General features: G+C 44.6%; 1 protein-coding gene across 5 annotated transcripts in view; it reads right to left on the minus strand.

Moving 5' to 3' along the window:
- The window catches only part of MAN1A2 (mannosidase alpha class 1A member 2), a 306,596-nt gene that overhangs the window by 140,071 nt on the left and 152,962 nt on the right, over positions 1-13,563 (minus strand). For 4 of the 5 annotated variants that reach the window (XM_037910300.2, XM_043541368.1, XM_043541820.1 and 1 more), the window contains 2 exons: positions 12,712-12,830; positions 2,526-2,606 (listed from right to left, as the gene is read on the minus strand). In XM_037910300.2, coding sequence (XP_037766228.1) covers positions 2,526-2,606; positions 12,712-12,830 — 200 coding nt within the window. The remainder of the gene's footprint in view (positions 1-2,525; positions 2,607-12,711; positions 12,831-13,563) is intronic. The other variant, XM_043540993.1, reaches the window with a different exon arrangement.

The following is a 13,563-nucleotide window of genomic DNA, read 5'->3' on the forward strand; positions in this document are numbered from 1 at the left end:
ACTTTCAGAGAAGGTTCAGCTGAATATTTTATTTATATTTAGGCATTTCAATTATGACTATCACCATAGTAACTGTGCCTCACAAACATTAATGAAAATATGCTCTACCTGAGGTTATGGGCTTCATGAATAATCAGTGGATGAAGTTCTGTATCCTGTATTATGTAGGTCAGACTAAACGGTCATAACGGCCCTAAAATCTATGAATAATCCATATTAATTCCATTTTATTGGTGGGGGAAAATGGAGGTCTTGAATAATTTTCCCAAAATCATACAGGGAATCTACTGCATAGCTGGGAAGAGAATCCAGCTGTCCATATTCCCAGTTTCTGTGCCTTAACCATAAAATCATCCATCCTCCCAGCACAAAGGGGATAGAGCAGAAAAGTGAATTTGGCCTGATGCACTGAAAAAACCCTCTCTCCTCAAGCTACATACTGCAGAACTCTGCATGTATCTCCCCCAAGAAAGCTTGGGAAGCATCCAGATGTGACAGATACAGCTACCCGAAAGATTATATGTCATTGTTCACCAAACAGGTACTTAATAAAAGTTTTGTGAATAAACAAAGGATTGTACAAGTCTGCACAATTTTAAGCCAAGGAACTAGCTGCCAAAACAAGACACTGTAAATCATGTGCGTTATTTTCTTATTTTCCCATAGTACAACATTTGTATTGGTAACACCTAAGAGTAAATGTAGAACAACTCTGATTGGAAGAAGGGATGGTAACAGATATAATCGTAGTATAAACTCTTTTAATTTCCACAGTACTCCATGATCAGGTTCCTCCACCACAAAAAGAAGCACAGTTGATGCTCATTTTTCCTCCCGTGAGCAATTATCAGCATAGTCTCTAAAAACTGAAATACACCATGGAGACTACCATCCCATGTCTACACTCAGAAAACCAAGCTTGTATGAAAGCATGTTAGCTAACATCTTTTAAGTAACATACTGTGTTAAACAACTTAGCACTCAGTGTAGACAGGAACAAGCTATGTTTAGAAATATGGGCTGACCCCTACACAGGGTTAAACACAACCAGCTAACACCTCTTTAATTACAACAATTGTCCTTGTCCAAACGAAGAGAAAAATCTTGTTAGTTAAAGCATATTAGAAAACATGTTAGTTAATACATTTTCTAACATGGCACATTTTCCTACTAGGACTTAGAGATAGTTAAACTGCTGCCACCAATACTTTGTTTCATGGGTAAACAAACACCTTCATTCTCCACAGTTGTCAGTGCAGCATCATTCACCAGCACTAAATTTATTGTTTTAAAAACAAAGAACCAGAATGAGTTTCAGCATATAATCCCCCAAAAAGTCAGCAGAGAGCAATAATTTTCAGCCATTGCTGACAGAGGCAAGTTTTATACCTGTGAGTTAGAGGTAAAAAGCTGAATCAATTCTGAGAATACTGTCCCATGTACCCAACCTATATTTCAAGATACCATGTAGGCTATATAAAGGAGAGGTGATAGCCTTCCAATCCAAAACTGGATATAGTAGAAGTTTTCCCCAGCAATCCTCATGCAGGAGGGGACAGAGACAGAGAGAACTCTAAATGGAGCCCTGATATAGAACAAGCATAATTCACAATGACTTCAGTGGGAACTGTACTTGTGGGATGAGTTTGGTCCAGTGTGCCTCAATCTTAGCCTATTGTTGTAGCAGGGTTATGGCTCCCCACACAAAAGATACCTGAGAAAACTGTTAAGGGTTCCTGCATTCAGGTACCTGTGTCCATTGAGGAACAAGTGGCAGCTAAGAAAAATTCTCTTTTGAGAGAGGTGGAACATCTTGAAACAAGGTATTTGTAAGCACTAGAGTCTAATGACTAGATAACTAGGGTTGAGGTGACTACTTGTGTAAGAAGTTTCAACTCTGTTGACAATGAAGTTGAAAAAGCCTTGGTAAAAAGAGCAAACTGGAGAAGGCACAGGCTGCTTCAAAGTCCTGGTAAAGGGTCTTCAGCTAGCCTAGAGATACTGTACAGCAGAGATTGGTAACCTTTGGCACGCGGCGCACCAGAGTAAGGCCCCGGCGGGCCAGGCCAGTTTGTTTACCTACCACGTCTACAGATTCGGCTAATCACAGCTACCACTGGCCGCAGTTCGCTGCTCCAGGCCAATGGGGGCGGTGGGAAGCGGCGAAGGCCAAGGGATGTGCTGGCTGCCGCTTCTCGCAGCCCCCATTGGCCTGGAACGGCGAACCGTGGCCAGTGGGAGCTGCAATCGGCTGAACCTGCGGACGCAGCAGGTAAACAAACCGGCCCGGCCCACCAGGGGGCTTATCCTCGCAGGCCACGTGCCAAAAGTGGCCGATCCCTGCTTTCCCGTAATCAGTTTTAGATGGAGATTCCATGATCCCAGTAGAGTTGGGTAACACAGCCCATTCTACTTATTATATTAGCTAAAAAAAATACTGTGAAGCCAACAACTTCAAACCTTCCAATTGTGCAGCTTTCATTTGATGGACTACTAATGTCCACACCTCCTTATGGTTTCCTTACCTCCTGTCCTGAAAGGTAATACGCTGCTAGAAGACCACCAATGAAGCGGATATTGACCTCAAAAACAGACACCTCTGAATTCTGGGAAGAGAGGAAAAAGTAAATGTTTAAAAAGCTTCTCTATACAACAATCAAGGTATCAGAAGAAACTGTTATCATTAGGGTAGACATAGATACAAATCCAAATGTACAAAAGGACTTGTAGTTTGCCAATATTTGGATTCACAAGGACAACCCCCTGGCAAATCTTCATGACAACAGCCACCACAGCCTGTCTGCAGCTCCCTCCTTCTGGCCAGAATCCCTCTCCCACATTCCTTCAGAAGTGCCAGCATCCACACCTACTGCCCACTCACCCTGTCCTATGTGCCTCCTCCCACTCTTTTCCCTTGAGCCTCCATAATTCATTTTCAGTATCTATAGGATATAGGTACTTGACAGCCCCCTAAAAATGGAACTGTCCCATCTCACTTCAGGGTTCCGAGTACAATGTATAATTTTTAGACCTAAATTATCTGAGAAAATCCTTGCCGTTCATCCACTCACCCTTGTTTTCTGTGAGAGAGCTGCACAGAAACATATGGCAAACTGGGAATTCTGGGACAATGTTAGCTGATTACAAAAATCTTATCACTTCAGTATTAATGATATTCTCATAATGTACCGCAATGTTAAAATATATACCTAATGCATATTACATTTAAGTTTAAAAAAATCCACAATGAAAATATATTTGCCCCAGAAGTTAAGATTTTTTTTAAGGTAATTAAGACAAAGGTCTGGAAGGTAGGCCATGCTCATGCTTGCTGTCCTAAATCATGAAATATCTCATTCTCCCTACCTCCTATTGTTATTTTATGGGCACCAGCATAGAAGTAGGCAAAGGAGAACCCACACCTCACTGAACACCCCCATGCAAGAAAAATACTGAGGAAAAAAAAACCTGACATGGTAAAAGGTGTCAAAAGACAGCCAGATAAGATGAGGATTAGAGGATAGCAGGAAAATGGTCACATCTGTAGATTTACGTAGCACAAAAAGTCATTTGTGACATCTTCACAAATCCCTGTTTAGATCCCCTCGTCTCCCAAATCGCTACATTAAAATAGAGTAAGGGTTGAGAGTACATATCAGTAACGTAAAGGTAAAAATTTACAGGATTTTGCAATAATCCCCCAAACAATTCTATCCATACAATAACCATACAATTATAATTAGTGAATAATATTATTTGTAGTGAATAATGGTATTTGTATTCCAACATTAAACTGATCTTTAAAGACACTTTAATGGACACCATGTTGTGTCACAAAGTAGAGTTAAGGTTGTTTGGGTGCCCTAACTGTGCATTTCTTTTAAGCTTAACTTTCTGAACTTCCTGATTTAGGGATAATTGATTTAGGGATAATTACAACCCTCCTGCAATTTTTTTAACCTTGTATTACTGATATGCACACTCAACCTTAATTCCTTCTTAATTTAGTTTCTTTCTGAGAATTTCCTAGATTTTTAAAATTATTAAAAATTGAATACATGAACACTGAATAAAGATATGCCTACACTGCAAAATAGGTTTTGTTTTTAATTTGGGTTAGCTAACATGGGGAGCTAACTTGAATTAAAATGGCAGTGAAGACACAAACTCGGCTTTTAACTTCCATTTGCAGCTCGAATTCAAGCCTATCTCTCACTTTCTCCTACTCAATCCTTCAGTCCACTAGCCAGGTGAGCCTGGGACTTTATATCCTGTCCCAAAATCTTTAACTGACATTCATCTCTTCTCCAAAAAAGCCTCTAGAATTTGCATCATACGAGTTCTCCTGGCATTTAGCATGTGGCCAGCATAATATTTACCGCATTTCCTCATCCAGGTTTGCATTTTATATACTGCATGTACTACTGTACCATACTATCAAATATCAGAGGGGTAGCCATGTTAGCCTGTATCCACAAAAACAATGAGGAGTCCGGTGACACCTTAAAGACTAATAGATTTATTTGGACATAAGCTTTCGTGGGTAAAAAACCCACTTCTTCAGATGCATGGAGTGAAAATTACAGATACAGGCATAGATATACTGGCACATGAAGAGAAGAGTTACCTTACAAGTGGAGAACCAGTGTTGACAAGGCCAATTCAGTCAGGGTGGATGTGGTCCACTCCCAATAATTGATGAGGAGGTGTCCATATCAAGAGAGGGAAAACTGCTTTTGTAGTGAGCCAGCCACTCCCAGTCCCTATTCACTAGCTACTAGCCTAGCCATTCCCAGTCCCTATTAGCCCAGCAGAAGAGTCTCTCCTACCTCGGGGACTCTCTTTCTGCCCCACCACCTCCACGCACATGATACAGTTCTGCAGTGATCTGGAAGCCTACTTTCGCCATCTCTGACTCAAGGAATATTTTCAACACACCACTGAACAGCGCATTGACCCACAGGAACCCTCCAACAACACTGCAAGAAGAAGAATTCTGCGTGGACTCCTTCTCATGGTTGAAATGACAAACTGGACTTCTACAAAGAGTGCTTCCGCAGACGTGCACGTGTGAACAAACAGCATCACTTGCTCCATAACCTCAGCCGTATAGAACGCAACGCCATCCTCAGCCTCAGAAACAACTCTGACATTATAATCAAAGGGGCTGACAAAGGAGGTGCTGTAGCCATCATGAACAGGTTGGATTATGAACAGGAGGCTGCCCGGCAACTCTCCAACATCACATTCTACAGGCCACTATCCTCTGATCTCACTGAGGAGTACCACAAGAAACTACACCATCTGCTCAAGAAACTCCTTGGTATAGCACAGGAACAAATCTACACAGACACATCCCTAGAGCCCCGACTAGGGGTATTCTATCTGCTACCCAAGATCCATAAACCTGGGAATCCTGGACGCCTCATCATCTCAGGCATTGGTATTCTTACAGCAGCATGATCTGGCTATTTGGACTCTCTCCTCAGACCCTACGCTACCAGCACTCCTAGCTATCTTCGAGACACCACCGACTTCCTGAGGAAACTACAATGCATTGATGATCTTCCTGAAAACACCATGCTAGCCACCATGGATGTAGAAGCTCTTTACACCAATATTTCACACGAGGATGGACTACAAGTTGTCAGGAACAGCATCCCTGATGAGGCCATGGCACACCTGGTGGCTGAGGTTTGTGACTTTGTCCTTACCCACAACAATTTCAGATTTGGGGACGACTTATACCTTCAAGTCAGCAGCACTGCTATGGGTACCCACATGGCCCCACAGTATGCCAACATTTTTATGGCTGACTTAGAACAACGCTTCCTCGGCTCTCGCCCCCTAGCGCCCCTCCTCTACTTGCACTACATTGATGACATCGTCATCATATGGACCCATGGGAAGGAGGCCCTTGAAGAATTCCACCTGGATTTCAACAATTTCCACCCCACCATCAGCTTCAGCCTGGACCAGTCCACACAAGAGATCCACTTCCTGAACACTATGGTGCAAATAAGTGATGGTCACAAAAATAGCACCCTATACAGGAAACCTACCGACCGCTATACTTACCTACATGCCTTCGGCTTCCATCCAGGACACATCACACGATCTATTGTCTACAGCCAAGCCCTAAGATACAACCGCATTTGCTCCAATCCCTCAGACAGAGACAAACACCTACAAGATCTTTATCAAGCATTCTTAAAACTACAATACCCACCTGGGGAAGTGAGGAAACAGATTGACAGAGCGAGACAAGTATCCAGAAGTCACCTACTACAGGACAGGTCTAACAAGGAAAATAACAGAACACCACTGGCCATCATGCACAGCTCCCAGCTAAAACCTCTCCAGCACAACATCAGCAATCTACAACCTATCCTGGAAAATGATCCCTCATTCTCACAGACCTTGGGAGGCAGGCCAGTCCTTGCTTACAGACAGCTCCCCAACCTGAAGCAAATATTCACCAGCAATTACACACCACACCACAGAAACACTAACCCAGGAACCAATCCCTGTAACAAACCCTGTCCCCATATCTACTCTAGCGACACCATCAGAGGACCCAACCACATCAGCCACACCATCTGGGGGTCATTCACCTTCACATCTACTAATGTAATATATGCCATCATGTGCCAGCAATGCCCCTCTGCCATGTACAGTGGCCAAACTGGACAGTCTCTACGTAAAAGAATAAATGGACACAAATCAGACATCAGGAATGGTAACATACAAAAGCCAGTAGGAGAACACTTCAATCTCCCTGGACATTCAATAACAGATTTAAAAGTAGCCATCCTTCAACAAAAAAAACTTCAAAAACAGACTTCAAAAAGAAGCTGCAGAGCTACAATTCATTTGCAAACTTAACACCATTAATTTGGGCTAGAAATTAACAGTATACTAATGAAGTGCATGATTGATATGGGTGTGAAGTTAATGTTCTCTCCTCTGGGTTAGTTCACAATCTGGACACTGACTACAGACAGTGGTTATAAAAGCTTGGGATTTTTATGCCTTGCAGACAGTGGGTAAAGCTGTATGCCCTGTGCTGTACAAAGATATAATTAAGTTGACTGCAAAGTTTTATATTGTTAAAGGTACAGCTGCAAATGTTGTTCCATTATTGTCCTACATACATGTGATGATACATGGGATGTATGATGTATGTGATATATGTAGGACATGATGTATGCATGTATGATGTACACAGTTTGCATGTCATCTGTGGAGGATAGCCCAGCAATGTGAATTTGGGGATATTATGCGTAGTCATGGTTGGTGGCCAAGGTTACGCACAGACATTGAGCATAGTTTGAAGGCATGCTCTGCCCACAAAGTGCATATAACATCTGTTCCTCTGGATCCTTTGAAACCGGTAGTCATAGACAGATCATAGCAGAGAATTGCAGTGGATATTGCTGGCCCCCTGATTTCACTGCATGATTACATCCCATTGACTGTTTCAGACTATTACTCATGTTATGCCTTTGCATTCATAATTTCACAGGCACTTCAGAGGAGCTCATTTCTTGCCTATCTACTTTATTTCCTATGTTTGGCTTACCAGAGAGCCTTGTTTCAGATAACAGGATATCTTACGTACTGTCACAGGGTAGGCACACCCCATCACAGGGTGTCTGGTCACATAGGGTTAGATGGAAGGGTGGAGGTGATTCTGCAGCTGGTCAGGTCCTACACCAATGACTTTTACTGTAACATGGGGTAGTATTACTTAGTAACTAGAGTCAATAAGCAGCCCCTACTATCAGGGTAGTGTGGTCCAATGGCCAGACTCAGTGAGTGGTCCTTTCCCGTCAGGGCAGCACGGCCCAATGGCCAGAGTCAGTGAGTGGCCCTTTCCATCAGGGCAGTGTGGCCCAATGGCCAGAGTCAGTGAAGTGGCCCACCTCTGTGAGATTATGTGGCCAGTTGGCCCATTGGGGAAGAGGGGCGCCACTCGGGGGTGTGGCACCCCAGGTAAGGGAACTCGGGACCTCCCTGCAACTCCAAGCCCCGGCCCAAGGCCCTGGCGTTGGTGGGGGTGCTCACAACCAAGTCAGTGGGGATCCTCCCAAAACACACTGACCAGTCCCCGGTTTGCTTGCCAGCTAAGAGTTCGAGTCCCCTGGGCTGCTTCTTACCCTTTCTCCCTCATCGAAACTTCCCGGGTCCCCTGGGTTTCTGGGGTCCTCAAATGGCTGGGCTCCCACCAGTGCCGTCCTTTCTCTGGGCTCGTCGGGCAGCCTGGAGTCTCCAGTCAGGAACTCTGTGAGCCATAGTCCCATAGTCGGGGTTTGTAGCAACTCCCCGCAGGAAGTTCACAGCCTGCATCCTTCCCCATCAGCAGCCTCCCCAGACTGAGCTGGGCTGCTACCTTTTACATGCTGCCTCCAGGCTGAGCATGCCCAGCAGGATCGGAGGGGCGGGGCTTCCGCAGCCTGCAAAGCATAATTAACCCTTTAGGGACTGGTGGGGGGTAGGCACACCCCATCACACACCCTGCCTCTCAAGACTGGACCTGGCAGGGGTCCATCCCCATTGTCCCCCACTCCAGTCCAGAAGAAAAAGTCTGCATTAACGTGGGCCCTACCTGGGCAGTGTAACACGCTGAACTCGTAGGGTTGGAGGGCGAGGTAACATCTTATAATCTGTGAGTTCAAATCCTTCATGGTGTTGATCCATTGTAGGGGTGCATGGCCAGTAGGTAATATTGTTAAGCCTCTGTCGCCCATTTTACCACTAGGGCATCCTTTTCGATGGTGGAGTACTTGACTTCTCAGAGAAATAGCTTCCGGCTTAGGTATAGCACGGGGTGTTCCTCCCCCTCTCATTCCTGAGATAGAACATAAGAACAGCCATACTGGGTTGGACCAAAGGTCCATCTAACCCAGTATCCTTTCTTCCGACAGCGGCCAATGCGAGTTTCTTCAGAGGGAAGGAAAAGAACAGGCAATCATCAAGTGATCCATCCCCTGTCGCCCATGCCCAGCTTCTGGCAAACAGGGGCTAGGGACACCATCCCTGTCCATCCTGGCTAATAGCCATTGGTGGAGCTATCCTCCATTACTTTATCTAGTTCTTTTTTGAACCTTGTTATAGTCTTGGCCTTCACAACATCCTCGGGCAAGGAGTTCCACAGGTTGACTGTGCGTTGTGTGAAAAACAACGGCCCCTAGCCCCACTTCTGAGGCATTTGTTTCTAAAATAAAGGGTTTTGAGAAGTCTGGTTGGAACAGGACGGGTTCGTGGGTGAGTTGCTCTTTCAAGGTCTGGAAGGTCCTTTCACAATCCTCCAACCACCGGACATTCCATGGCCGGGAGTTCTTTATGAGGTAGGAGAGGGGGGTGGCTATCGTGGCAAAGTCTGGCATGAACCGTCAGTAGTATCCAGCCAAACCCAGGAACTTCCTTAACTTTCTTTTCGTTGTAGGGGTGGGGTAGTCCTTCAGGGCCTGTACCTTGTCCAACAGGGGGTGAAGTTGGCCCGCCCCCACCATGTATCCCAAGTAGGTCACTTCTTTCCACCCAAGGTGACACTTGGCAGGGTTTGCTGTGAGACCTGCTTCCTTCAAGGCCTGTAGGACCGTGGTGAGATGTTGTAGGTGTTCCTCCCGACTTGTGCTATAGACCACAGTATCATTAATAAAAGCTGCCACATACCGCCGGTGTGGCTGCAACAGTTGGTCCATCAATCACTGGAACCTAGCCACAGCCTCATGTAACCCAAAGGGGCACGGTAATGAAATGGTATAGACCAGGTGGTGTAGGGAAGGCTGTCTTCTCCCAGGAAGTCGGGGCCAGGGGTATTTGCCAGTACCCACTGGTCAAATCTAGTGTTGATAGAAACTTAGCACTACCCAGCTGTTCCAGCAGTCAATTCATCCATGACATCAGGCAGGCATCAAAGCAGGAAATGGCATTCACCCCCTAAAATCTATAAAGACCCTCATAGTCCCATCAGGCTTTGGGACCAGGACTATGGGACTTCTCCATTCACTCCGGGATTCTTCCACTACTCCCATGGCTAGCATTGCCTCAAGTTCCTTCTGGACCACTTCCCACATTTTCCAGGGAAGTAGGCGATGTTGGTTGCAGACCTTTTGTCTGGGAATGATATCTATGTGGTGGCTGGTAATACTCATCCATTCTGGACAAGAAGATAAAACAGAGGGGAAGTCTTGGACAAGCCGCTGTAGGCTTGCTTGTTGCTCTGGGCTCAAGTCCTTCCCCAGTGTGATTGGTGTTGTGCCAGGGGCTCAACTGGCTACTGCTCTCAATTCAGGTTCTGGGGGGTAGGGGGTGATCAGTAGGCCTTCCAGGCCTTCAGGACGTTCACATGGTAGACCCATAGGTCTTTTCGTCGCCCAGGGAGTCTGACTTCATAATACCCATTGAACAATCTCAAATGGCCCTGGCCATTTGGTGAGTAGTTTAGATTCTGATGATGGCAACAGGAGCAAGACCCTGTCCCCAGCCTCAAAGGTCCGCATCTTGGCCCCCCAACTGTATTGGGTTTGCTGGGCCTGAAGCAGGTTCTTCTAGGAGAACTCCCCAAGCTGGAGATGCTCAATTAGTTGCAAGATGTATGGGGCTGACCCTGTGACCCTCAATTCTTGTTCCTCTTAAGTCTCTCGGAGAAGGTCTAGGATCCTCCTCGGCTGCCTCCCATAAAGGAGCTCAAACTGGGAGAACCCTGTCGAGGCCTGGGAGACTTCACGCACTGCAAACGGTAGTGAGGGGAGCAGCCTGTCCCAATGTTGTGGGTCGTCGTCCACGAACTTCCTAAGCATGGTTTTTAAGGTTCCGTTAAATCTTTCTACGAGGCCATCGGTCTGTGGATGGTATACCGATGTCTTGAGAGTGTGGATCTTTAGTAGACAACATAACTTGGCCATCAGTTTGGAGGAGACATTCGTCCCCTGGTCTGTCAATATTTCTCTAGGTATCCTGACCTTAGCAAAAATTTTCAGAAGCTCTGAGGCTATGACAGGGGCCGTGGTGGCCCGTAGTGGACGGCCTCCAGGTAGCAGGTCACATAATCGACTACCACTAGAATATACTGACACCCTGTGAGCCGTAGTCCCGTAGTCGGGGTTTGTAGCAACTCCCTGCAGGGAGCTTGCAGCCTCCGTCCTTCCTTGTCAGCAGCCTCCGCAGACTGAGCTGCGCTGCTACCTTTTATATGCTGCCTCCAGGCTGAGTATGCCCAGCAGAGTCAGAGGGGCGGGCTTCCTCAGCCTGCAGAGCATAGTTAACGCCTTCGATGCTGGTGTAGGGTAGGCACACCCAGCCACACGTACCAAAAGAGTTTGAAGGCTTTCTGATGAGAATTGGTACATTTCGTTATAAATCTGCTGTATATGCCAAGGAAATGAGATAGTGGAAAGACTGCATGAGACTCTGAAGTAACATGTAGCTTACATATTAGAGTAACACTGATATACACCCTTCCATTAAGTCCTACTTTATATGATATTCAGAGTATGCCTCACGAAAGTACTGGAGTAACCATGTTCTATCAGCTCTTCAGCCAACCTAGTAGGACCAAATTGTTTATAATGACAGAAAAGGATAATCCCACTCCTTCACTGTCCTTGAAAACAACTGATGTGATTAGGAAATACACGAGTTTCAACAAGCATATCCATAAGAGACTCGAAGCATTCTATCCTGGACAGACAGTGTATGTTAGCTGGGGATCTGGAAGCATTTTGAATGCTTCTGGCATGATCTTCCGGGCTACAGGCTAAGGAGCATGCCAAATGCATTTACCACAGGGAGAATGAACTGTTCACCAGCAAGATATACTGTTTATTGAAAGAGGAACAGACAGGGAAGAGGATGCTCTTTCTGTGTAAGATGTGGCCAGCTGGGGAAGATGTAGCACAGCAAGGGTGCCCACGCAGTGAAATGAATCAGAGGTACAGCCTATAGCCCCAAGGTCACTTGATGCCTCCAACTAGGTATAACTGAACTTTTGGGGAGAAGGGAAGGAAATTGTGTGCATGTGTGTGTGTGTGTGTGTGTGTGTGCACGCGCACATACCGTTGGATGTGTGCTGCTATTCAGGACCCATTGATACATATCTGCTGTTTGGACTGTTATGTTTTGTTTAAACCTAACCAGTTCATGGTTATTATATTTGTGTATTGTTTTGTCACTGTTGTTTTGTGTTTTCGGATTGTTATTCTGGGGTGCATCAGAGTATATACCTTAAAAACTTGTAATAAACAATTGGACTGAAATATTGTAAGTAGTTCATGCACCACAATTTTAAAAGTAAAACCCCTTCTCCTTCCACAACTGAATACTCTGGTGCTATTGTAACATGCTTATAATTTGATCTGTATTGGGGATAACTTTGTACTTCTTCTGCAGAGGTTCTAATATCTCTCATGGAACATTTAAGTATTATCCATCTTTTGACAATCGCTAACTTTTAAACACATTAAATAGAAAGACATCCTTGGTTGGGGGCCACAGATTTGCACTTTTCAAAACACAAAAAATAAAAAGGAAGTCCTTTGAAGTTTAGCCATAAACCTGAATTTCAGGTCTTTCTGATAAATGTTTTTTGTATCCTCAACCATAGTTCCAGCTTAACAACTTCTCCCCGGCTTGGGATCACTACAGTATGTTTTCTCAAAACACCTTTAAAAGGACCAGTGAAATGCAAGAAGATGTTCTACTTACCACACTAAAATCAAGGTTTTTGTCAATCCAGTCTTGTCCTTCTCTGAATTCATCATGAAGTCCCATGATATAGAGAGTATCCAAAGCATCTACTATGGTAGCACCCATTTGCGAATTTCCTACAAGCAAAAAATAAGATTTCTATTAGAAGTGATTATTTCACTGGAAAAAAATGTCACAGGCAAAAATAAATAGTTGAAGTAGTCTTAGATCTTGACAAGGCGATAGTACCAGGAAGAAATCTCACAGTCAGACAGAAATTAGGAGCAGCATGAAGTCCCTGGCGCTTAGGTGCATTGCTGAAGGCCACACATTTGGGTTTTGGGGGGAAAGGGAGAGTGAAACTTGAAAAGACCATTCTTATCTGATTTCCTTACCAGAAGATGACCAACCACATTTTCAGGGAGCTACAACGACTATAAGGACATTCAACTTCAAATACCTTTAGGGGATTCTTGGACAGGACTGGGGAAAGAGTTTTACTTAAGAGATCATCTGTAATTTCAAGTATCTGTAGGTTTCAGAGTAGCAGCTGTGTTAGTCTGTATCCGCAAAAAGAAAAGGAGTATTGTGGCACCTTAGAGACTAACAAATTTATTTGAACATAAGCTTTTGTGAGTTACAGCAGTATCTGTAGTAATCCTTTGCACATCCCGACATTTAGCAGAGGAATTACACTGAATTTTGCAAACACTGATGTTAGTTAATTGCATGTCTTATTTATTGAAGGTAACTGTCAATTACCATCACTGTGTCATATTCCAGACAAAAAAACTACATTAAGATGCAATAAAGGTTCCAGATATGTATCAGTACCCTGTAGTGATACTATGCAATAACTATACAATTACG

This window comes from Chelonia mydas, chromosome 1 (assembly GCF_015237465.2).
Source record: "Chelonia mydas isolate rCheMyd1 chromosome 1, rCheMyd1.pri.v2, whole genome shotgun sequence".
Taxonomy (NCBI): Eukaryota; Metazoa; Chordata; order Testudines; family Cheloniidae; genus Chelonia; species Chelonia mydas.